The sequence below is a fragment of the Dunckerocampus dactyliophorus genome, chromosome 12 (genome assembly GCF_027744805.1).
Source record: "Dunckerocampus dactyliophorus isolate RoL2022-P2 chromosome 12, RoL_Ddac_1.1, whole genome shotgun sequence".
Lineage (NCBI taxonomy): Eukaryota > Metazoa > Chordata > Actinopteri > Syngnathiformes > Syngnathidae > Dunckerocampus > Dunckerocampus dactyliophorus.
In genome coordinates, this window is record NC_072830.1 from 1641749 (window position 1) to 1667723 (window position 25975).

The 25975-nt window shown below is 43.6% G+C and overlaps 1 protein-coding gene across 7 annotated transcripts in view; it reads right to left on the bottom strand.

The window, feature by feature from the left end:
- robo1 (roundabout, axon guidance receptor, homolog 1 (Drosophila)) overlaps positions 1-20775 on the bottom strand; it is a 263507-nt gene extending 242732 nt beyond the window's left edge. For 6 of the 7 annotated variants that reach the window (XM_054794930.1, XM_054794923.1, XM_054794932.1 and 3 more), the window contains exons 1-2: positions 20538-20775; positions 13021-13201 (exon numbers count right to left, since the gene is read on the bottom strand). In XM_054794930.1, coding sequence (XP_054650905.1) covers positions 13021-13055 — 35 coding nt within the window. In that variant the 5' untranslated portion in view covers positions 13056-13201; positions 20538-20775. The remainder of the gene's footprint in view (positions 1-13020; positions 13202-20537) is intronic. The other variant, XM_054794924.1, reaches the window with a different exon arrangement.
- Between the last annotated feature and the right edge of the window lie 5200 nt (positions 20776-25975).

Genomic DNA, 25975 nt, shown 5'->3' on the forward strand with positions numbered 1-25975 from the left:
TTTATCTGCTGATAATGATATTGGTTAGCCAGCGTTGACTGCACTCAACAAGCTTGCTAGCTCACTGTGTATGAATTAGTCCAGAGTTTCATACTTTGCACTTTACTTTGTTCTCATGCGGATGCTCGTGCCACAGAGAAAAGTGTACTGCTGCCACCCTTATTTCATTGGATACTTATTTGTGAATTTATTAAGATTAACCTGTCATACTGGTTGATATTGTTATTTTAGTTGACTATTGGTCATGATTTCTTAAATTACTTTTGTTGAGACAAAATGTTTAAAATAAAGCCACTTTTTCACTACTTTGCAAAAACTGTTTTTTGTGAAATGTGAAACACAGTGGCATCACAGTAAAAGAAGCATAATGTGTTCATTCATTACAGGTTAACATGTGATCTGACATTAGTTTGAGGGAAACGCTACCGCCTCTACTGGTAGCGCTTGGTTTTGGTTGAAGTGCTGGACAATACTGGAAAATCGGTAACAAAGCCAAAATCAAGCCTCTCTTTTTGATTCGGTTCAATTCAAGAACAATGAAAGGCCCTTATTGTCTCTGTATCTGACTCAACGGTTGCTGAATTGATTGAAGCCATTTACAACGGCAGTGACAAGACGCAAGGATGCTGGCTCGGGTCCATAAAAGGCATAGGAAGCATCGGGAGAATGTCACACTACAACCAGGTAGTCAAAAAGCTGCAGTTTCTCATGGTGATGGCCGAAACATTTTTGTGACGGCCGCAACACAAACCCTCTTTTCTTACAGGCAGAGAAAGTTGACATCCACATGTTTTAATGCGTAAAAAAAACAATGTTGGCAAACGAGACGAGCACACCAGCCAAGAGGAAGCCAGTTGAGAGCCTCAGAGAATACGAGTGAGCTTTACACTGCCTCTGATGGAAACCTCTAACCCTGACTTTTTAATCTAGCGACTGTTCTCTCATCTCCTGCCTCTGTCCTCTGAGCCATCCTGCACGCCTTTGCAGTGAACACCCGGAAGTGAGACTTTTTGAAAGCCACAAGAACCCCGGCATTTCTGAAAACTCTTTGACTCCTGAACCGCTGCACACAAAAGTGTGACATGTGTCAAAACATTCACCCCGACTGTGTTGCCTGTGCTAATATCCTGTGAGAAATACACCACATGGTGGCACTGTTATTAAACCCCCATAGCTTGACGCCAGAAGTCGGATTGACTTCTCTCACAGCTCAGTATGCTCTTCAAAAACCCCACTGTAAATGTACGGTGTTTTGTCCAATCACCACGGAATGTGGCACACACCTTCCGGATACTGATAAGCACGTGTGTGCAAATTTGAGCAAGATTGCTTGAAAAACATGGCCGCCATCAAGGAAAATGGCTTTCCAGGGGGCACAAGCGAGATTTACAAACCGACTGGTCGTAAGTCATTGACCATTTGTCTTATGATTATCAAACTCAGAGGATATCTGTATTGCATGTTTGATATCATATCTTCTGAAATATTCTCACCACAACCCATGGGGTGGCGCCACGAATGTAATCTGAGTCTATCTTCAAACAATCTTCAAGAGGATTTCTGGATTTGCTGACCAATTTCAGAGCACCAAATATGGAGATATCGGAGGTCAAAGGAATGGTAAGTGCTTGATGACGATCCCGATGATTACCGCTTGATTACCATAATTCTATGAGGTTTTAAGGAGTATTGCCCCCGTCCATGACTGTTTTGCAGTGAACAAAACATGTCCTGCTTATTATTTAGAATTTATCATGAGTATGTTTAATGTTAATGACATAATTCTATCACATGAGGATTGTTTTTGGGAAAGAACGAGAGTGGAAATGACAAGCAGCTCGTCTTGCATCTCTCAAGTGTGTTGTGTCAGCGTCATGTTTTGATGGATCGATCCTGCGCCCGTCCGCCACTCTTTTCTTCTCCGTGTCACCATGATACTCCCTCCTCATAAAAACGCCAACTCTGGATTAAGTATCCACACATCCATACTACATTATGCCTCCCCCCGCCCACCCTCACTTCATTATAATAAAAGGATTAACCCGCCTCGGTGCTGTAAAGCGATCGGCTGTGCAGGGTGGACGACATGTGTCTGAACTGTCCTTCCCCCCACTTTTAAGCGTAAATCATCGCCCGTGTTCCTCAGAGTCACGCAGGCAATCACTCACCCGCCTGTTGGGGTGGCACCGAGGCAGCACGTTGTGCCAGAAACAAGTCAGAAGTCATTACAGACACCCTGCAGTTTGACTTACATAACAGCTTATGTGTTCACACTAGGGGCCCTGTCTCACTTTCGTGCTTTCTATTGCAGGACAGATGCTGCACTGTAATATGCACGCCAGGCCAGTAGCTGGTGACTTCTGCAAAGACATGCTCGGTGCAAGCGAATCCACTGCTCGTGCTAATGCGGCTCATCCAAAAGTGACTTTTGGACACCATTTGTCAGCATATCTTAGGGTTTAAAATTGGAAGTATTTCGACAGTGATGGAGGTCTTGTCATTTTGCATGTAGATGCCACCACAATGGATTTGCAGCAGAGTTTGTGTGACCGTACCCCTTCTCCAGGTCGAATATGTGGATGAAAACCCTTTGCATGTACTGGAGCCTGAAGAAGGATGAAATGCTGAGCATTAAAAACTGTTATCTTTACAATTACAACAGTGATCCCTCGCCACTTCCAATTTCACCGTTTCACTCTATCACGATTTGTCAAAACTATATAAAAGGTTAAATCATGCTGTTTCATGCTTGAATATGGCCTACTATTAGTCAATACATGTGCATATTTGGGCAAATGTTACCTATTTTTGGCCTAAAGTAAGCATAAAAATGGTGAAATGAACTAAAATACAAATACAAGGCATTCAGAAGACTGTGATTACATGTGGTATTCTACACTGGTCACTAGTCGGTAACGTTCAGCGAAACACACAAGCACCAGACTTGTTCGCTGGAACAAGAGGCTTTTATTGCAGGCCGGAATTAGTTCACAACAGGAACAGTAATCCATAACACGGGCTACGGTTGCAGCTGTAAACCCATGGCAAAATAAAACTCAACTCTGAACCCCCCGACGTCACTTTCTGACCTTCCACTCGTTTCCCAAGCACCGGAACACATTTACAACAACACACAAGCACGAGCACAAGGATAGTTTATGTCTTATTTTCTCTTATTATATCTACTATAGTGAGTAACACAAGCGTAAAGGTGACTATAGTGGTGTTATTTCATGTCTAGAGGGCTCTAATAATGTTACAAAATGTACTTAGTATATGGTAAAAAGGTTTTCTGTGCTATAACTACAAAAATATTTGATTTATAAATAAGGAATGCTACTTCGCCAAAATTCACTTATCATGGTCGGGTCTGGAACCAATTAACTGTGATAAATGAGAGATTGCTGTATTGCCAAATACTGTTGAGCCACTGAAAAATATCCATCCATCCATCCATCCATCCATCCATCCATCCATCCATCTTCTACCACTTATCTGAGGACAGGTCGCGGGGCCAGCAGCCAAAGCAGGGAAGCCCAGGCTTCCCTCTCCCCGGCCCTTTGTCCAGCTCCTCCCGTCAGATCCCGAGGCCAGTTGAGAGACATAGTCTCTCCAACGTGTCCTGGGTCTTCCCCGAGGCCTCCTACCTGTTGGAAGTGCCCTGAACACCTCCCCAGGGAGGCGTCTGGGAGGCATCCTGACCAGATGCCCGAGCCACCTCATCTGGCTCCTCTCACTGCGGAGGAGCAGCGGTTGTACTCCGAGTTTCTCCCGGATGACAGCGCTTCTCACCTTATCTCCAAGGGAGAGCCCAGCCACTCTACGGAGAAAACTCATTTCAGCCGCTTGTACCTACCATCTTGTCCTTTCGGTCACTACCCAAAGCTCATGACCATAGGTGAGAGCAGGAACGTAAATTGAGAGCTTTGCCTTTCGGCTCAGCTCCCTCTTCACCACAACGGACCGGTGCAGAGTCCACATCACTGCAGACGCCGCACCAATTCGCCTGACGATGTGGCGTTCCATCCTTCCCTCACGCGTGAACAAGACTCAGGTGTACTTAATCTCCTCCACTGGGGCAGGATCTCATCCCTGACCCAGAAATGGCACTCCACCCGTTTCCTTTTTCCAACATAAAATAGATGTAATTCCTATTATAAAATTAAAGCATGAATGACAACCTGATCATCATCGATCATTAAAAACAACATTTTCCACTGTCAACAAACAACAAACGCTGTGTTCCTCCTTTGCTGTTTTGGGTCTGCTGACCGTTAACAGCACCCCTGATGGCGTGGGGTGTGCAAACTAACACTTTAGATTCATTTGTAGTGGAAAACAATGCGGTGTAAACAGCCTGCTGTAAATATGCAGTCTGGCGCTGTATTGTGACTGCGGTAGTCCCCGTGGCGATCTGTCTTCTCGCTAGCGTGATCCGTGATAAATTAAAAGCTGATTATTTCCCGTAGGGATAGCACCAAGTGCTTGGCCCTGAGCTGGCCCCCGTGCACCCTCTTGGCGGTGATGGATTAGTCCACGCTCTGCACTGTGGACCAGCCGCCGCTCACGCACCACACTAAGTAGCTGTTATCAAGATGGCATCTCTGACTCTCTTAACTTTTAATTTATGTGACTAAATTCTGTTAAGCATCCCCATAGACTACACAGTATAAATCCACATATTTCTAACAAACAAACAATAAAAAAAGCATGAAGGTCACGGAGAAACGTCAGCACAGTATCATTCCAGCACAGGTGCACATGCCACCAACCACAGCTTTTTACATTAAAACCTCATTCTCATGCGTCTGAACCACTTTCACCAGGCCGCCATCATCTGGATGGAGCACAGTGCAATTTGTCTGCCGTTATGGGGTCTGCCTGCATGGGAACAAAGGTGGTCCGCCAGGGCTATTGTGCTCTTTTGTGTCCCATATGTCAGGAGTCTGCTGCACAACAACAGCAAGGCGGCAAAAGTCATTATCCTGGTGTGGAATCACCGCCATTATCCCGTCATCATCATAACTCCAATTATTAAAAGTTGCTCTGCAAGCAATGTGGATTATGCAACGTTAATTGCATTTGCGTGCAAATGCCACTCGTGCATTGTGAGCGCCACCAAAGCACCTTTGTTTTATGCAAAACAGTCCCTCATCCCTCGATACCCTCACGGTGCATTATGACAATTTACTCATTCTAATGAACGCACAACATAGCAGCAGCAGCAACAGAACCAATGTCATAACAGCAGTAAGGAAGCAAACTGGTCAGTCTGCATGAATACCACTGAGGAGCTCCACCTCGTCGCCGTGCATTCTGACAATTCATGAATTCTAATGAACACACAACACAGCAGCACCAGAACCAATGTTGTAACAGTGGCAAGCTTTAATACTGCTGATGAGCTCCACTTTATCATGGTGGATTTTGACAAGTCATGAATTCTAATAAGCGCACAACACAGCAGCAACAGAACCAATGTTGTAATAGCAGGAGAGTAGCAAACTGCTCAGTCAGCATTAATACAGCTGAGGAGCTCCACCCTGTCACAGTGCATTCTGACCCTTCATGACTTCTAATCATCGCACAACACAGCAGCAAAGGAACCAATGTTGTAATAGCAGGAGAGTAGCAAACTGCTCAGTCAGCATTAACACAGCTGAAGAGCTGCACCTTGTCACAGTGCATTCTGGCACTTCATGAATTCTAATGAATGGACAACACAGCAGCAACAGAACCAATGTTGTAATAGCAGTATCGGAGCCAACTGGTCTGTCAGCATCAATATCACAGATGAGCTCCACCTCGTCACGGTGAATTCTGACAATTCATGAACTCTAATGCACGTGTAACACAGCAGCAACAGCAACGTTGTAATAGTGGTAAGGGAGCAAACCAATCAGCCGATGAGCTCCACTTGATCGCAGTGTATTCCATCCATTCATGAATTCTAATGAATAACTCTGCTACTGATGCAGTGTACATGGTGTTAACAAGTAGTTCTGTGAAGTGGTGCGTCAGGGTGTTCCTCAAACACAGGAAGTCATCCCCCGTTTGCCTTATGGGTGAGCAGCTGTGCCAGCCTGATGAATTCCTCAGCACACAGAAAAAAAAGTTTGTGCATCTGCGTTTCCATTCTCACAAACAAGCTTGGCAGATGTGCGTTGTTAATAAATGAAAATGGTGAGACCCTCTTCGAGCAGAAGAAGCTACGACACGGGATGATTCCGTTCCCCTCTGCGAGGCGCGCCAGCACTTTTGTGCATTAATCACCATGAAGGTGCACTCTCACAAGCCACTCTGGCAAATTAAATCCTTCCAATAATGCCTTCATCATCGCTGTATCCCTGGACTTTGACACCATCTATCTGGACCCGAAGGGGGCCTGCCAAGCCAAAAAGACCTGAAATTGTGGGAATGGGGAAGTTAATAGTTTGTTGCCAATGCACTTTTTCCAGTGACGGTGCCTTGCAATCTCCCTCATCCATTCCCGCCTGCTTTCTGTAATAACTTCCAGATAGGCTTTCCGTGGCAAGGGTAGCTGATATGTGACGGAACGTCGCCGCACATCCTTCACGCTTACGTGGGGCGCGCACACAGCATCACAGCGGCGGCAGCTTGTTTTGCTGCTCTGCGACATCTGATTGCAGCTGGAAGGGTTCTCTGGAGGCCCACCGGTACACTTCTGAAAGGGGGTCTTCACTTCACACTAGCTTATTTACAGTGACATGAAACACCTCCAGCTAGGATAACTAGCCTAGTTAGTGGGTATGTTTCTTCTATAGGAACACAGTATTGCCTGGGAATTTATGAATACTGGCTTACCCTGATTTACCTGCGAACATTATACTACATTAAGCTACTTCATTTGTTGAACTTGATCATGTTTTGGAGTGGAAAGGAAAAGGAAGATCTCTTTGACCACATGCTCATTTATTAACATTTACCTTGCACCATAAATGGCACCACACCAACAGAACCAATGTTGTAATAATAATGTTTTAAGAACCATGCTTCTCAGTCAGCATTAATAGCATTCATTGTAAACAACGGCATGACATGTGTAACACGCATGAACACACAACAACAGCTGTACAACAGACATTTTGAAGCACACGCAGAGGTACATAAACCTGCTGATCACTCATGATTCTTCAAATGTAGCAACTGCCATCTTGTGGCAACATCAAGTGTAATATAAAGTACATCAGGAGGTTGCCTACAGCCACAATTGCCAGTGTTTTGTTTGACCTGGCGTTAATTTGAGACCCTGGCAGTTATTTGCTTTTGTAACTCAGCAGTTAATTGGAGCATCGATGGTATCCGGTGATCCCTCGCCACTTCACGTTTCAAATTTTGCAGCTTCACTCTATCACGGTTTTTCAAACACATAATGACGTGGTTGAACACGGCCTATTATTAGTCAAAAAGTATTGTATTTGTAAAAGTATTGTATTTGGCGCCTAAATTAAGCATTTTCAAGCAGAAAAACTGGTAAATGACCTAAAATAGAAATATAAGGCATTCATAAAATGCATTCAAAGACTTTGTGATGATATGTCGTATTCTACACCGGTCACGAGGCGGAAGGCGGAACAACAGGCTTTTATTGCAGGTTTGAATGATCTGACAACAGGCACAATGATCCCTAAGCCCACACATCACTTCCTGTCCGCCCCTCCCTCAGCTCCAGCAGCACCGGAACACCAGCACTTTTATTTGTATTTATTTGTGGAGCAAAATATACCCTATGAAACGACTGGCTTATTTATTTGATTCACCCTATCATGGTATCAAGATATTATTGTTATCGTATCGTGAGGTACCCTGAGATTCCCAGTCCAATCCTTGCTGCGGCCCAGCTTCACTCAGACTCTTTTTGTGTTTTGACTCCTGTTATGCAAGAAGAGGCGCCACTTCATTACGTCCACTACATAATGCATACCGTATGTATTGCAGATAGCTTATTACACCATCTATCAGGTGATGAAATACTTGCTAACGGAACAGTTAAAGCCGTTTAAGTCTCAATGTGCACATGGGGCATTGCAACTCATTGCAAAATTGTGCTTAAAAAAAAAAGTTTCCAACTGCAACCCTTCTGCACAGTCTGACAACGAGAAGACTTTCACAATCCGGTAATTTGCCGACAGAGATCAAATGTGTGATGCGAGACATTGAAGGGGCAAACAGAGAGAGTGATCTCGGAAGGCCCAGAATCATCCTCGCTGTGTCTAATAAAGACTCACCGAGCGGCTGTCAATTTCAGATTCACCATCTTAGATTTCTGACTGAAGCAAAAAACAAAAGTACATTCTCCAGCGGCCTTCTCAAGAAGGGAGAACATCTTAGCACATCTCAAAAATGTCAGATTTTCCTCAAGTTCCAGCCAACATATCTCGGGCTTTATAGGGAAAATATTTGACAAATATATTCCTCAATGTGAAAAAGCATACAAGCAGAGCTGTTGCAAAGACGGTAGAGGGAGAGGAAAAATCCCAGGCAGATAATGAGAACTCCGTAGGTTTGTTCTGTCAAGTGTGTGTTGCCGCATGTCTACATGGTTCAACAAGCCTCTGACATGGCGAGCATTATCGCGTTAGCCTGAGCTAGCAGCAGCAGCAGCTTAGGAGTTGCCAATTAAAAGCAAGCGTGCACGCAGTAATTAGCAATCCTGAGTGATTGAGCCGGAGCGCCGTGTGTGTATTCATCTTGGACTACAAATAAGCACAATCATCTAATTAGCTTGCACTGTACATACGCTTAATTAAAGTTGATACATGATGATATCCACCCCAAAAAAATCAAGCAAATGAGAAAAAAAAGTTAATTAGCATACTGACAGGCAGCCGGCGTTACTTTTCAGCCAATTAAAGATTCAAAGTTGGAACAAACTTTTCCATGTTGACTTCCTCCTCCGACAACCCGACATTTCCTGACGCTGTTGTACATTACAACGCCACGCAAGTCAAGTTGACAATTACAGAAGCACGCCGTCCGCCCACCGCCGTAGCGTTATTTGTCTTCCACAGGCGCCCGCTGATTCACCTGCGGCATTTGCTGGCGCTCGCAAGAAGAATTAACTCCTCGCAGCTTTGCTTCATCAAATGTGTTAATTTGTTTGTGTCGGGGTGTGAAGTCAGGCGGCCTCTTGAGATGCTGCCCTTGTTAGCCTGCTACTTGTTTGCTCAACCACGCGGCACTAAACACACAAACACACACACAGGGATTACTGTACTTCAAAGTTTGACAGGCGGAAAAAGAACCAAAGCTCCACCTCGCCGTCATTAGCGTTCTTTGATTAAAATGAGAGAAATGGGATGGAAGAAACATGGAATTCCAAATTAGAAGCACTGCGTGATGATTCCAATACAGGGAACACGCAAAATGATGAGTAAAACTGCCTTAAATGTGGCTGTAGGCAACGTCCCGATGTAGTTTTTATTAACGCTGCGAGATGGCAGGGGCTGTATTTGAGGTATCACGAGTGGTCAGCTTTAGCTTTAATTTTTAATAACTAAAATAGCAAAAACGGCCATTTTAACAACAAATAAAAACAGCACTAAAGATGAACTTGATGAATTCCATTACAACCTGAACTTTCTGTGGCTTTCTGTAGGTCTGCATGCGCTTTAAAATGTTGGTCACGCTAATCAGCTGTAGATGTGAAACGTACTATTGTTTCCAACGAACTCAGTGGGATTAATGCTGGCTGAGCAGTTTGATCCTTACTGCTAAAACGACATTGGTTCTGTTGCTGCTGTGTTGTGCAACATACCTTACATGTACCTTGGTTTTCGTGATTAATTTGTTCCAAACATTTTGACGAAAACCGGAACGTATAAAAACCGCGGCAATTTTTCCCATTAGAAACAACGTGAATCCCATTCATCCATTCCAGACAAGCAACAATATTAACAAAAATGCTTTTTATAGAGAATAATTCTAGATTTGGATGCAGAAAACTATGCAAAATAATTAGAAAGGATGAACAGAAGAAAACGATCATGGATGCGGACTTCTTGTATATCCTGGTGGGAATAAAGTTCAATAGTGTTTCTCACCTTCTGCACCCACAGCTTTCTTTGACCCCATGGCGGGTTATTTAGCAGTTGCACTCAATTAAAAAAAATGCTGACAGTGAGTCAGCAACATGTGAAATGCTTCGTTTGGGCCCTCGACTTTGCGCAACGATACAGCGTCGACAAAAGGACTACTTTGTCAAGAACAATACTGAATGAAAGCCGAGATGGTGTACGAAAACCGTGGCAAAATTTGAGCGAAAACAGACTCATGCAAAAACTGGGGCGTACAAAAACCGAGGTTTGACTGTACTTCATAAATGACCATGTGGCCAATGAGAGTTTACCATTTACTTTTCACTTTCTCATGCACTCTAAATCATCCATCCATCCGTACATCCATCCATCTTCTATGCCGCTTATCCTAATTAGGGTCGTGGGGGTATGCTGGAGCCTATCCCAGCAAGAGGCGGGGTACACCCTGGACTGGTCACCAGCCAATCACAGCGAACACTCTAAATCCTTATTAAAGTAAATCACGCTGATCCACGACCTGCTTGAGGTCGTTACACTGAGCGGTGTGGAGGGAGCAGAACAGCTCTCCTCGCACTGCCTGGGGGGTTGTGGGGTGGGGGTGGGGGGTGGGAGGGACGACAACCTTGACACAGTCATCCGTCTTAGTTACACTGCAGTCACACACACACACAAACACACACACACACACACACTACAGAAGCCCAGTTGTGTGTGGAGGACAATATGGAAAATATCACCAGAAGAATTTATTCATTTTCAGGTAACCTCTGACCACCAACAGAACGAGGTGAGAAGTCCAGGAGGGGGTGGGACAAGGGCGCGGTTCTACAGCGAGGTCGACTGTGTTTACGGAGCTGTCAGTCACGTGGTGAGGCCACTCCCGCGGGACAAAAAGCCACCGGGGGCGATGAGGAAATAATAGCCCTTTCTGTCGGGTCTGACAGACACGGCTGGGAATTAAAGCCAGCCTGTGGGACACCTTCCATCCAACACTTGCAACACAGTTAGGGCAGACAGTCAGGTAATGGGAAATTAAAAGCGCATCAGAAGTGCTCCACTTCATTAGGTAAGCCAACACGGATAAAAAGATGCAATATAAGAGCTGAGTGTCAGCAACCTAAGGCATGAGTCCCACTATCGGCACATGGGAGCTTCACCGATGGCACCAAAGTTGTTTAAAAAATGTTTATTTAGTTTAGTGCGGAACTTGGAGGTGTTTTTTTCCATTGGACAAGAACTAAGAATGTTGCTGTACACTTTTGACTTTTCAAGTCAAGTCCCAGTACCTTGGAGGTGTCATTTTGAAAGCATCAGTAATCATGCAAAGGATATAACGGCTGAAGAAAATAATGCTAAATAATAATGCTTAGCTTTGAACAAATAATAGCAGTATTGAATTGGATGATTTATTGGTATTTTTTGTGTTTAATGGTGTTGATATTTTTTGCATACTTTATTTATATTTAAAATATTAATTATTTGTAATATATACCGTAAATTCCGATGTATAAGCCGCAGGTGTTAATGTCTTAAAATGACATATTATGGCGCGCACAAGTCTGTGACAAGTCAGTGACAGGAGCCAATCATGAGCTATGAAAAAAAGTCACGACGAGCTTGTCAACCCATTGGAAAATGCAGGAGGTCATTATGTACACAATATAACTGCCTGAGTCACGGTGTCATCTTACAAAAAAACACTACACTCAACACACAGCAACTTAACACTCAAAACTTATACCTTATAAATATACAAACATGTACCAATACGAACATAAAAAAACTTTAAAAGTTTCCCCATAATGCATTTCATCTGAGCAAAGCATTTCATTGGAGGACAAGCGGCATAGAAAACAGATGGATGGCGCTGTATTGATGCCTCTGTCCACCAGAGGGAGCCAGAAGAGGGAGGCTGACGTCATTGCAGCACCCCAATGAATGTGTTGCTCAGACATAATGCATTATGGGAAAACTGTAAAAGTTTCATATTAATACATGTTTGTATATTTCTCAGGTATACCTTTTGAGTGTTAAGTTGCTGTGTGATGCGTTTAGACTGTTATATTGTTATACTGTTGTATGTAATGACCTCCTGCGATTTCCAACGTGTTGACAAGCTCGATGTGAGTGCACTGATAGCTCGTGATTGGCTGCTGCCAAAGAAAGAGCTACCGTGTCCTCGCTGACCCGCGAGCGGCACAGTGTTTAAACAATCAGTAGTAGTTCTGAAGCAGAGGAGATGTCACAAGATTAGAACTTAGCCATAAATTGGCCGCACGTCTGTACAAGCTGCAGGGTTCAAAGTTTAAGAAAAAAGTAGCGGCTTATACACCGGATTACACCGCATTTGTATATATAATAAAAATATGGCACCAATTATCTATTAAATATATATTGTTGCTTTTTATTAACTGATGTTTACATTTTTTATTTTCATTTCACGCATACAACAGTTATAGCATAGTTCTTGTAATGTGCAGCTGTACATAATGTTTTGGCCAGTGCCGTTGTATTCTTCCTAAACGGCGGTTATGCAAGCTCAAAAACCTCCCGTGGTTGTGTAACATTATCATAAAATGTAAATCGTTGCCTTGCTGAACAGTAGCCAATAAATGTTGCATGTTTGTCCTGAGGCTTTGTTTTCCAACGCATCCAAAGACGCTTCATCAAAGGAGAGGGTTTACTCAGCTCAGAGTGAATGATCCGCAGAGTGCAGATGTTCCCAAAACACTTTGAGAGCAACTCCTGTGAGAGCGCTCCCCTCTCTCTCTCGTTTTTATTTTTTTATAAATGCAGCGAAACCAGCAATCGATGACGGCCAGGCAGGAGGCGGATCAATGTGAGGAAAAGTGCTGAAATATGTGACCGTGAACATCTTGCACCTTCTGCTATACGGACCGGTGCCAGACGTGACATACGGCAAACATGCCTTCAGTTCTTCATTTAAAAAGAAACGTCACACCCCCAGCTGTAAGTTCGAATCAGGACGGAAGGCATGGCTCATCATTATCATGGGGTAGCATCTGTTTGCTGCACATCCTTCCAACATCGGCGCTCGGAGCGGTGCAGGAGCCTCGGGGAAGAAGGTTTGGGGGGGGTGGGCCACTGCCTTCACATCCCTCACCATGAATAACAATTTGTACCTGCAGGTAATTAAAGAGGACACACAATGGACCATCATCAAGCAAAGCACTGGCACACACATGTCCGATATTCTGGATAGATGTGAGAAACATTGATTTGGAGTGGGAGCACATTTTACGACATCCATTACAGAGACAAATTCATGTTTTCATCCAACGCTGCACATGCCTCAGAGGCGGAGACCGCTGCCTTTGTCCCAGAATGATGATGATGATGACCACTGCTTCGACTGGTCTGCAAACACCACTGCGCAGACACAATGCAGAAACGCATGTCTGCAATAAAATACTATAATAATATAATATAATATATATAATAGTATAGTATAATAGTATTATATAATAGTATAATATAATAATAGTAGAACCTCTAAACTGCAAGATGCCGTACAAAACACCCATTCAAGACACTTCAGCACAAAATCCAAAAACATGTGCTTTCTTTAGCATTTGAGTGCTGTATTGTTTTGCAATACCACTGCAGATGTGAAAAAATACCATGACAACCGTAGGGAAAAGTGGTACACGTCGCTAAAGTCGGGCTGGTGCAGGCAGCCACGACAGCGACAAGCTCATGGCCCATATTTTGTGGCCCCCTACTTGACATTAAAGTAGTATGAATGTTGTCCGCACACCCTGGGCGCTCTATCAATTTTGTGTAAGAAGGAGAGGTTCCGCAGGTCCTTCATACCGACCGCTATCAGGCTCTACAACACCTGCACCATTTTGTATTCACGATGTCACTATGCATTCTTTACTTGTGTATCTTGCTTGCTGCTGTAACAAGTGAATTTCCCTGCTGTGGGATTAATAAAGTACTACTACTACTACTACTACTACTACTACTAAATAAAACACTGTGGCACTCTTGAGTCCCACTGTGACTAGCTGTCACTAGACGGAACATTTACTACAATCACCGTGCGGCCCCAAAAATGACAGCTCAACACGTAGCAGGTAAGTAAACTACTACTACTATTGGGAATAAAGAAAACAACTACGCTATTTCTAAACACGCAACTTTAGCAACTTTTTACAAAACGAGCGAAGCAGGGCAGGCTGGGAAGCCAGGAGCGCTCCCGGCAAAGCTAACAATATATCCTACTTTCCGATTAAGATTTTAGATTTTTAAATGGAATACTTGCTGCGGGCAAGCCTCGCCCTGACTCGACCTCCTTGAGCCCCCTGCCCTACACAATTTATGAACTAAAAGTTAGCATTTTGCTTTTAATTTGGCTTTTTTGTGCTGCCACCACTTATAGGGCACCAGTGACGGCAACATGGAGAAATGCAATAAAAATGTGACTTGCTGCAACCAAAGCATTACACATGTCACTGTCCTGGCTGCTCAGTACAATATGGCTGTCAGGTGACAATGGATATAAATGGAATGTACACTGCAAAAGTTGCTGTTTAGTTCTCAAGTAAAGAGACTCACAGTTAGTTCTGTCACCATAATCAATAAATCGATTACTCGAACAATAAAAAAGGACAGGCTGATAATGATGACGTCCTCGGTAAATGGACATGTGCGTGTACGCGTGTGTTTCATGTGCTCGTCTCTCTGTGCCACACAAGAGGGTCCACTCTGTCTGTGCAAATTGGTTCTGCAGCGGAATGAACGGAGAGAGTGAGCCCTCCTCTCATTCAGCCTCTTTGTGGAGGCGGGGCTACTAGTGAGTGGATACAGAGGGTTAACAGTTAGCTTCGAGAGGCAGCATACGCTAACTTGAATGACGGCACAGAAGCGATGGTTTCCGAGGGGAGCCTTCGTCCCGACAGTCAACGCTTACTGAGGCGTTTGGTCGGCAAATATAAACAAAACAGTGCAAAACGGTGCACACTCTCAGACAGCGTCGCTCGCTGCATTGCAAAAGAAATGCAACCATTCAATACGGTTATGTGGCATATTTGGGATCCATTTTAGAAAACATACTATAGCGTCACTGGGAGAACTTCCTGTTTCCCAGCGTGCTTTGCTGACTTTTGTTATAAATGGTAGCTAAGTTACGCGTGTAGAGCTCACATCGTTTTTTGTTATTTTCTGCATTATGCCTTGGTAGTGTTTCTGTTGTTATCTACCTATCGCATTGATGTGTGATGTTTTAGCTCTTTTATGACACCGTGAGTAAGACTGGTACGTGGAGTGGTGACCTCCTGCGATTTCAGTGGTGTTGATAAGTTCATTGTGAGCTCTGTTGTTACTCTGCTGGCAAAATAAAGCGTTACCGTTTCCTCACCGACTCATGACCGCCACAATACGTACAGGCAACTTCTGTGTGAAGCTAATGTGGCTCACAGAGGCACACTATACTTGGGTACCATCCAGTGGTTCTAATGTGAATTACACTACACCTCTCATGGCAATAATGAAAAAGTGTTGGCGATAACATCGATTATCAACGATAATTTGTACTGTAGCACAATTATCGACCAGAAAAATGTGTTATCTCTTTACACTTGCTACATGTAAAAAGGTGTTAAACATCCTATGACGCAGACACTTTGACCCTTGTGCTGAAAAAGAGAGGTTCAGCACACACCAAACTGACGCTTCTCGTTGGTCGTCCCTCTGGAGAAAAAGTATCGCACATCAAACGCCGAGAGCACAGCTGAGCGTGCGGAAAAATCTTCAGCGCTAGCTTTAAAATACAGAACGAGAGACGTGAAAGGGAATGCAAATAGCGGAGATGCATCATGAGAGTCGTCAGAAAGACCTTGACGTATGTTTTCTTGATGGTACCTACACGTACGCCGCCGTCGTCAGCATAAAAGGTTTATGCACTCATTCATGATGTCAACACGGGAAGCTGGGAATAGTCCCTTCAAAGGGAAGAAGGAAGGAATGTACGGAATAAGAAATGCATGAACTCCCCAATTCCTCAAAGTCACCACTGGGACACTCGCTGTTTTATGAAAACTAGTGCAAAAAACAGCACAAAATAATAAAGGACAAACATCCTATGGAGGATGACAACGAGGATGCTTGACTGCTACAAAGTGAAAATGATTCTTTAATTGTAAAAAATGCCTCCCTGGGGACAAATATTTTTAAAATTGAAATAAATTAACTAGCTTGCCTCCAGACGGAAAAAATAATTCACTGGACGTGATACACACAATTTGTCTTCAAAGAAACAACCTTCTGGATGCAGAAGTTCAGACCATGCATGCTGTTGGAATGCCAGTGTGCAAGCAAAATAAATTCGTGCTCGTCGATCTTTGAGAATATTGGGGAAAAAATGTGAGCTCCCCTCGCGCTCACAGGTTGAGAGACAAGGAGAGAGAGAGTGACAGTGATGTGCCTGCTCACGCAACAGTGATGATTATTATTATCACCTGGTGGCTCAAAATCTGCCTTTGCTGGCACAAATATAACTCCTTAGATGTGCACCTCCAAAAAACACAGCCCTTCTCCCCTCAACCACCATCGCCCACGACAACAACCTTCAGGTTGGGAGACGACCGCTCTACCACCTGAGCCATGCCATCTGGAATAAAGATAAAAATGATGTTAAATGTCACCTGTCCATTTCATTCGTTATTTATATTGAACCCATTTTATTTTCCTTGTTCTTTCATTTGATATTTTGGAAGCTGGGTTAACGAGCATGTGAGCTAGCCTTCCACATATCTCTGGACCATTTCAGTGTGGTACGTAAGATGGGGGCCTGTTGAGACAGCGGGTTGTCCCAGTAGGAGTTTCATCACCTGATGCGGGGGGCCTGGGGCGCCTTCCAGCAGGTGTACCATGAGAGGAGAGGCAAGATGCTACACTAAACACCGGCCAAACAAGCCCTCACATAATATTTTATAGTATGAGTATTTCATTGCTGTTCCAACAGGAGAGCACTTTAGAACGCTCTGCTTGATTTACACCTAATCTGCTCACGAAACTTCCACAGAACATCTTAATCCAAAGTCTTTCATCGCCTGCTTTTGTTTCCCGGCACAGATGAAGTCACTTCTTCCTCCCAACGCTCATTCCTCTGCAACCCTTGTGTGTGCGTGTGTGTGTGTGTGTGTGTGCGTGCATGCGTGCGTGTGTGTGTGTGTGTGTGAGGGACTCATGCTGCATGACAAATGGGCATTAAAATTGAAAAGCAGAGGGTTTTCTTACACAGAAACTATCTCCGACATTCTGATGTGCAAAAAGCTGCAATTATTCTCCAAAGTTAACATTGAATGTTCACAAGGTGGAAGAAAACAAAAAGGCTCTAAACGGTCATGCGGACCAACTCGGATCAACCCGTGACGTTTGAGTCATCTAACTCTTCTACTCCGGAACCACTGCACAAAACGTGCACCCCTATTGTGCTACCGGTTTTATTATATTTCCCACAAACACACCACATGGTGGCGCAGTTATGAAAACCCAGAAGTTGAGCCGCATACCCGTCGGATTGACTTGAAATTTCTTACACCCACAACGATAGGGTGTTCAGTCAAATCACCAGTAATTTGGTACACAAGCACACGCGTGTAACATTTCAACAAGATTTCAACAAGATTGGCCGCCATCAAGCAAAACGTCTTTGCAACAAAGTGTCCATCAGTCTTTGACCGTTTGTCTAATGATGATACACCTTTGAGGATATCTGTATTACATGTCTGACATTGGCCGCACGCTGGCCAAGTGGTTAGCATGTTGGCCACACAGTCGGTCTGGACATGTCTGTTGGACATCTCTGTGGAGGGTTTGTATGTTCTCTCTGTGCGTGCGAGGGTTTTCTCCGGGTACTCCCGCTTCCTCTCACATTCCAAAAATATCCATACCCCAAGAGCGTAGCGACAACTCAGCCGAGAGGTCACAAAAGACCCCACAACAACATCCAAAGAACTGCAGGCCTGGTTGAACTTTTTGGAAGGTGTGTGTCCCATTACATTACACATTTCAGAAAAAGAACATCATAGCAACAGTAAAATATGGTGGTGGTAGTGTGATGGTCTGGGGCTGTTTTGCTTCTTTAGGACCTGGAAGACTTGCTGTGATAAATGGAAGCATGAGTTCTGCTGACTACCAAAAACTTCTGCAGGAAAATGTCCAGCCATCTGTTGGTGACACCTACCATACCTACGGACTGCTACGATACGCTTAGCTGTAGCTCCAGTTCCTCATGCGATATCTATTGTGTCTCTACACCAGCCAGCAAACGCAATACTCCATAAGTCCCAGCAGACGTGACCGATGGACCCGCCAGCACGGGTGACGGACACGCCATCCGGACCGTAATAATAGCGTGTCATGTTGACGACGACCCGCACGCCGACGGCAAAGATGCTCCCGACCTTTCAGGGAGGTCACGAGGGAACAGGTTCTCCCCGATGTTGGACGGGCAGCCTCGGGGCGCTTTGGGGAGGGGTGGGCGGAGTGGAGCTTTTCAATCAAAGACGATGGCAGGACAGTGATTTCATTGGGGTTGGAATGAGGAATAAAAACAATAAAAGAGGAATCAATCCCCAGCAGCCTGGAGGCGTTTGGATGGCAGCAGGAACATGAGTGACTTCCTCTGTCATTCCAGGCTTTGACAAGATGCTATATTTGCTATGTGCTATTGTATGAGAGGGATATATATTTCATCTTTGCCATGCTTTAACCACTTAAAACACTCTACATCACAGCTCTTGAGGGATTTCCTCTCCTTTCACACAAGAAGAAGCTGATTTTCATGTCTTAGTCAGCGTCTGCCTCCTGCTGCTGCGAGCTGCCCTCTTTTCCAAATATCACTAATCCTGTTAGATGGAAATCTATTAATGCTGCGCCTCGGCCGCCACACACAAACTTCTTTAAGGCTTTTTCCTCCCCCTGATAAGTCCCCCAAATGTGGCGTGAAGGCATATCAGCTCCGCCTCTCTGCATAAGAGGACAGCACAGACAGACAACCAGTGACATGTGACCGGACTTTCAGCATGGAAAACCCAAATTCTGCTGTCATTTCTCAAAAATGGCCTCACAAAAAGCATTTAATGAGTGTTTTTAAGCTTATTTTCCAAACTGCAAGTCCTGCTTGACAAATAATGTTTATGATTATCCTCTATGCCAAAAATCTATTTCATTTTTAACAAACAAAAAACATGGAAAATGACTAAAATGACGCTAGTTTGAGTTCTAGCCATATAGAAATATAAATATATAAATCATAAAAAAACATTTTTAAAAATTAGGAAGAAATATATATGTCTTAATATGTTTTATATTAGCAAAACGGAAACACAAATGTGTAAAATGTTATATATATATATACTTAAAAAATATGTTCATGCTAGCTTTAAAAAGAAAAGTGAATACAAAACAAAAATAAGAAAATATGGCGATAAACGCTGTGTTAGTGTTATTATTATTATGCAGACAAACAAAAGCTGATAAAATGCTTAGAAACATAATAGACTTTTCATTAGGAACCACCTAATATATTTATTGTAAACAGACACAGGGGGACACAGTACACTCACTAGGAGTTGCAAGAGCATTACATTTATATATTAATATGCAAATTATGCTGGTAAAGGAAATGCTGCATGAAAGTCTCATTAGGCTACCTGAGCACAGGTGCCCTTCGGCAAGGCAATGAACACCCAATATCTTTCTCCTCAGAGTACAAAGACAATTCCACTGCAAGTTTTACCATAAAAATGAAAGTAAATTCCCCCCAAAACACAAAATATCAAAAAGAACATTTAAAAATAACATCCCATCTGTAATTATGACCATGTATGTCCATAATTGGACGCGATCAGAGAGGCATTCAGTTAACAATATCTTTATTATTGTGCTTTGCACTGCATCACACTGAGTTGTTTCTAATATTTTGGTTACCTCAATGTAGCGTCATGATTCTCTGGTGGGAAATCTGAGAGAAGAAGAGCTGAGAGGGGGGCTCCACATCAAGAGTGGATGCTACAACACAATAGATGTCAGCCTTTCGTATTTATTTATTTATTGCAGTTTTAGTCCAAACTGTATCCATTCACCTGCCTTGTGAGTCAAAGCACCTGCACTGGTTGACTATCATGCATCTCCCTGCATGGAGCACCGCTACGCCTTCTTTAGCCAACATCTGCGGACCCTTTTACGCTTGTTAGGAAACTTTCAGCACCATGGAGAGAGCTCTAAGTTCCTCCATAGGGCGACCTGTCAGTCAATCAGTGTGTCAACAGGATGTTTGACAGGTAACACACACACACGTGTAAACCCCCCCAAGTAGGCTAAAGAACACCAGTGTGAAGTGTGTTAAACTACACACTACAAGGCGCTTTACCCAGAATGCGGATGGATCAGCAAGTAACGCGCTATGCTACCTAAAAAAAGAAAGAAAAAAAAAGAGGGAAGACTCACCACTCCAAAATGAAGCTACACGTTGTCTCCCTCCTTAAAAACCCAATTGATCCATAGTGGGGGTGGGTAGGGGGAAACTTTTATTCTTCACACATGCTCACAGGCGCACAAAAGCCACAAAAGAGCAGATGCGCAATCTTCAAGTGCATGGAAGGCACGGCAATGGAGGTGTCCCCTCTGCTCCGATGCAAAGTCGTTACATGAAACGCATCCTTACGGGGGGTGGCTGGTTGGGGGGGGGGAAGTGAAAGAAAATAAAAAAGAAATAAGAGGAGAAATAAGAAGAGCGTATCCGGTGCCGTGTGTCTCACTATGTGTGAGAGAGGTATCCGAACCTGAGCGTGCTTCACATCCCCCCCCCGGCAGGCTGCAGCAGCGTCAGACTCCCTGGGTCCTAAAGCTGCGTCACTCAGCCAATCGGCCGAGGCTGCCTGTAGATTTAAACTGCCTAACGTTGTTGTTCATTTATTGTATTTTAACAATCGAAGCAAACAGGAAGACGTGCATAAAATGTAGCATTTCCCATAAGAAGCAACGGAGATAGAAATGATCCGTTCCATGGTCAAACTCACACCAACGTGAGATCTTAAAGGACTGCTCACGGAATGCTACAAACAACATTGTAACGGTCAAGTGTAAAAAGAAGTTAACCACTGTACAGCATATTAAACCTTGAAAATAACAAAATGTGTCATCAAAGTGTGGGGGGTGGTGGGCGGCTTAAGGCAAGTCATCACCTATCATGATGTTTAACATTCTTAACTGACATGCAAGTGTAAAAAGAAGTTAATCACTTATTAAACCTTGGAAATAAATGGACGGCATGATGAATTGTAAGTCATCGTCGCCTGGCGCGCTTTGTGACATCGTAACGGACATGGAGGTGTAAGAAGAGGTTAACCACCGTATACTATCGTTTGAAAATCACACATGGTGAAGTTCCATTTGATGCCACAAGGCGGGGGCCGTGGCATGGGAGACTGCTGCCTGGAAGTGATCGTTTTCACATGAACGTACTGCAGATGATTTTCTGGCTTATGTGTACATTCTTATTTTGCTATTACTGTATTGGTGTGGACTTAATGTCGCTTTAGCCATATTGTACTGAGTAGCCAGGACAGAGTATATACTTACATTCCAGGGGGTTCCACTTATGAAGCTTTGAGCACTTTTGATGTGTACTTTTGTATAAAATAGTGGTATTGATGTTGGAAAGACCGGACTACCCGCTGCCAATGCGTACCATCATCCTCGGATTCCTGCTGCTGAAGCACGGATATCGTCACCATGGTCACCTGCTGTACTGAAGTGGACTTTAAAAAATCAAAGTTAACTCAAATACAAAAGACGTACTCAGCCGAGTACTACGGCCTCGTATGAACCCAAATGCTTGATATCAACATCGCATTTACACGTATTTTACTTTTTTTTTTTTTTTTTTACGCAAGAGGCAAAAAGAAGTGATGATGCAACTCCACACTCATGGATTTCACCCCAGAGCAAATTTAAGCCATAAAAACGGCCACAAGGTGGCAGAAGTGGATTTCATAAGAGCTTGGCAGGGATCATGTAGACGGGAAAAAAACAGACATGAACAGAAGGAGGAAGTGAGAGAGCAGGGAAATTTTAACGCATGCACAAGCACACACAAGCGCACACAAGCGCACCCGCACACGCGTGCACACACACAGTTTAGTTCCAAATGTGAAAATTGTTAATAGTTGACGGTGTTATATTTGTAAATAAATTGTTATGTTGATGCAAAATGACCCCTTGTTTGTGTTGTTTATGTTGTGGTGTAGTTGTTTAGATATTTGAGCCGTCACAAAAGCAAACAATATTTGTGTCAAACTGAAAGTTATGCTTGAAATGTATCTTTTCACAAAAAGCTGCTTTTCTCTCTTTTCTAGTCAGGAACTGATATTTTCCTGAAACGTACCTACACTCACGGAAAAAATGGTGGGGCCAGCCTTGTTTCTTCAGTAGATTGATCCATTGTCATGGCTGCTACATTTGCTGGGACAAATATCATGATGATAAATACAGCTCATAAGAGTTTCATTGAAGAGCTGATATCTGGCAACTTCCATGCTTTCCTTGGTAATAACCAAAATCATGAATAGCTACAGCGGTGTACTGCCAAAAAAATAACTCTTATGAGCTATTTTTGTTGTCAATGTTATATTTGACGAAACAAAGGTACCTTTAGTTGAACTAGGCATTAAAATGAACAAGAAACGGAAGAAACAAGGGTGCCCTAATCATTGTTTCCATGACTGTATGTTCCACTGCTGATTACTAAAAACACGAAAAAGGTTGAATCAAACTTTTTTTCCTGATGATCGACGGAAGTGTAAACTTCCTTTTGGTAGGTTCCATGTTTCTATAGCCATAGCACACATAGAACACATAGAACATCCTGTGTGCCTTGAAAGATCAGTGCAAATGGTCTAAAATGGCCGCTACTGAAGGGGTTGTCTTGTGAAAACCGGCTGGGATTGAATGAGTTCAAATACAGGACATTTAAGGGAGACTACAGTATTTAAATGAGAGGGTGACAAGGAAGAAGAGCAAAATATGAGTTTTTCCTGGAAACGGGACAGGTATGCCAACCGCATGATGCCCAGAATGATGAGTCTGAGCCGGGAGGGGGGACAGATTGGCGTTCCCTCTGGACATGACCTCCCTCTCCCTCTGTGGTCACAGCAGACAAGCCTGCTAAAACGCACCCAGGGATGAGGAAGAAGGAGAACCTGCTCGATCCATTTCAAAAAGCCTCTGCAGGGATTGACAGAGAGGAGAAAGGAGGAGGAGGGGGAGGAGGTGGGGGTGGGGGTGGCTTATATCACTCATAGAAAAACATGAGATCCTACTAGTGGAGAGCAGAAATGCTTTCCACAGAATGTCCAATCAGGGAGAATGGGAAGCACCCGTGATGGGCCGCTTGAAGAGGCTGATAGAATGCATAAAGGAATGTGTCCAGAAATTCAATTGAAGTCGCTCATCCTTCTTGTGACTTCTTGAAATTGAAGTTTTAAGTGGACAAACATCTTCCTGCCCATCTGACGGGAAAGGTGAGCGAGCAGGTGACTCATCCTTCCTTCCCCGCGTCCCCGCTGCATCACACTGACAGGCGTCTCTAATACTTGGGCCCGAAACAAGCTACCCAAAATATTATGCGGTGCGGTTATGCATACAACAACAATAAATGTCCCATATGACTCTATTTTCAACCATTTTAAGCATGGGGCATCCCACAGTAGTGCATTAGAAGCGTGTTCTTGCTTTGGTGCTGGAATTTAGACAAGGGATGTCCCAATCCACATTTTTTGGCTTCTTAGCCAATCCCATTTTTTTATAGTCTTGCCGATCTGATCCGGTACCGATGGTTTTTTTCTTTTAATAATAAGCTTTTGTTGCAAATATGAATTTGTGAAATTGGTTATGAAAATAGCTCTTCTAAGCATTAAAAATAATGCATAATAGTACTTTTTGGTTACACAGCATGACCAACAATATTGTTTGGTTTTTGTAACAAACCCCTGTGAGTCAGGTCCCTAACCCAATAAAAAAAAACATCCATCCAATAAAGGATCAAATTGAAAAAATGGGCATGCAAAATACATTCAGGGTAGGACTAATCATTTGACACGGTTATACATCAATTTGTGTTGCGATTAACAATATATCACATTTTGTTAACAAACTCGCTTCAGCGTAATAATAATTTATTGACGGTCCCTAGTATAAACAACCAGTGTTAGTGCAGCACTTTCCTTGTGAGCAGGGGCGGAGCCACAAATGTTTCATTCGGGGGGCCAAGCTGAGACCATTAAACACTTTGGGGTGGCAATAAGTTGACACCTGAAATGTCTAGATGGCCAGTGGGGTGGCCACGGGTGCCGTCGGCCACCACGTAGCTCCGCCCCTGCGTGCGAGCTCCCCCGCACCATGACACAGCAGTCGGGAGGGGGAACTACCGCTGTAGCTACGGAGCATGCATGGTGGTGTTGCGTTTTCTTCTTCTCGCGGGCGTCGAGTCGAGTGGCAACCATCTTTGAGGCGCATTACCGCACCTACCATGTCGGAATGTGGCTCAAAGTTACGAACGTGATACGGCAGCCGATCCCGATCCTGAAGATCGGATGGAGACATCACTAATTTAGACAGTTTAAAAGTGCTTTTTAGCCATCCCAATTGAGCTGTGTTTGTCCACGCCGGTCTCAACATAGCGTGAGACTTCAAGGACTACACGGCTCTTCATCCACTTTTAACAAACACACCGTAACTCTGCACTTGTGCCACATAATAGATGCCATAGATCACATACAACAATGGAACATTAAGGAGGAGGAAAGGAGACACCAACGTTAGCAACACTAGCATGGCTACGCGAGCTACAGTTATAACATCACACTCCAATTTCAACAGCAACATCGTGCTAAGTTAGCCGAAGCTGGCAGAGCTCCAGGCTTTATTTTAAGATGTGTTTTTCTTTCTTTACAAAGCTGTCCTTTCTGAATTGGTGGGCGCACAGTCATCCCTCGTTTATCACGGTTAATTGGTTCCAGACCAGACTGATAAGTGAATTTCCATGAAGTTGAATTCTTTATTTATAAAAGAAATATTTTCATAGTTAGAACATATAAAACCTTTTACGACCTTTTAAATACGGTTTTTAACACTATTAGAGCCTTCTAAAGCCTTCACCTTTACACTAGCATTACCAAAAATAGACTCACATGTTAACACTGGGACTTGTTTCCTTGATGACTAGCAGTACTTCCTGCGGTGGCTATTGGCTCATCAATGTGAACCTGCTGACACGTGGTGTAGAATACCATAGACCACAACATGTCTTTGAATGCGTTTTCAGAATGTCTTATATTTGTATTTTAGTTCATTTAGTCATTTTTATGCTTGAAAATGCTTAATGTAGGCCAAAAATATGTACATCTTGCGCAAACATTAATTAATTAATTAATTAATAGTGTGAAGCCACAAAATTGGAACCGCCATGTGGCGAAGGACGTATGCTGTATGCACAGCGTGGGATCATCTAGCTAGGCCATGAGAAAAGAGGTTTGCAATGTTAAAAGCCACCGTTTGAGGGCCTCTTCTCTCAAAGATGGAGCAAACGTGAGGGAAATGATCAATGTTTTTTCTGTCTAATATATCTAAACAGTGTAATAAAATAATATAAATATAACAAAAAATCATGAAAAAGTACATTTTGCATAACAGGCCGACCTGCGATGACTTCCACTGCTGTGGGGTGGCATGCCAACCCACAGCAGTGAGGAGAAGGTGGTGCCAGCCTCTTGTGCAGCTGTGTATGGTTGTTCCACACGCTACAGAGGCTCCACACTGTTTGTTTGTTAAAGAATACATTGTACATAAAAAAGGGGGCAAAATGTACTGATTCTTCTTTTGTTGCT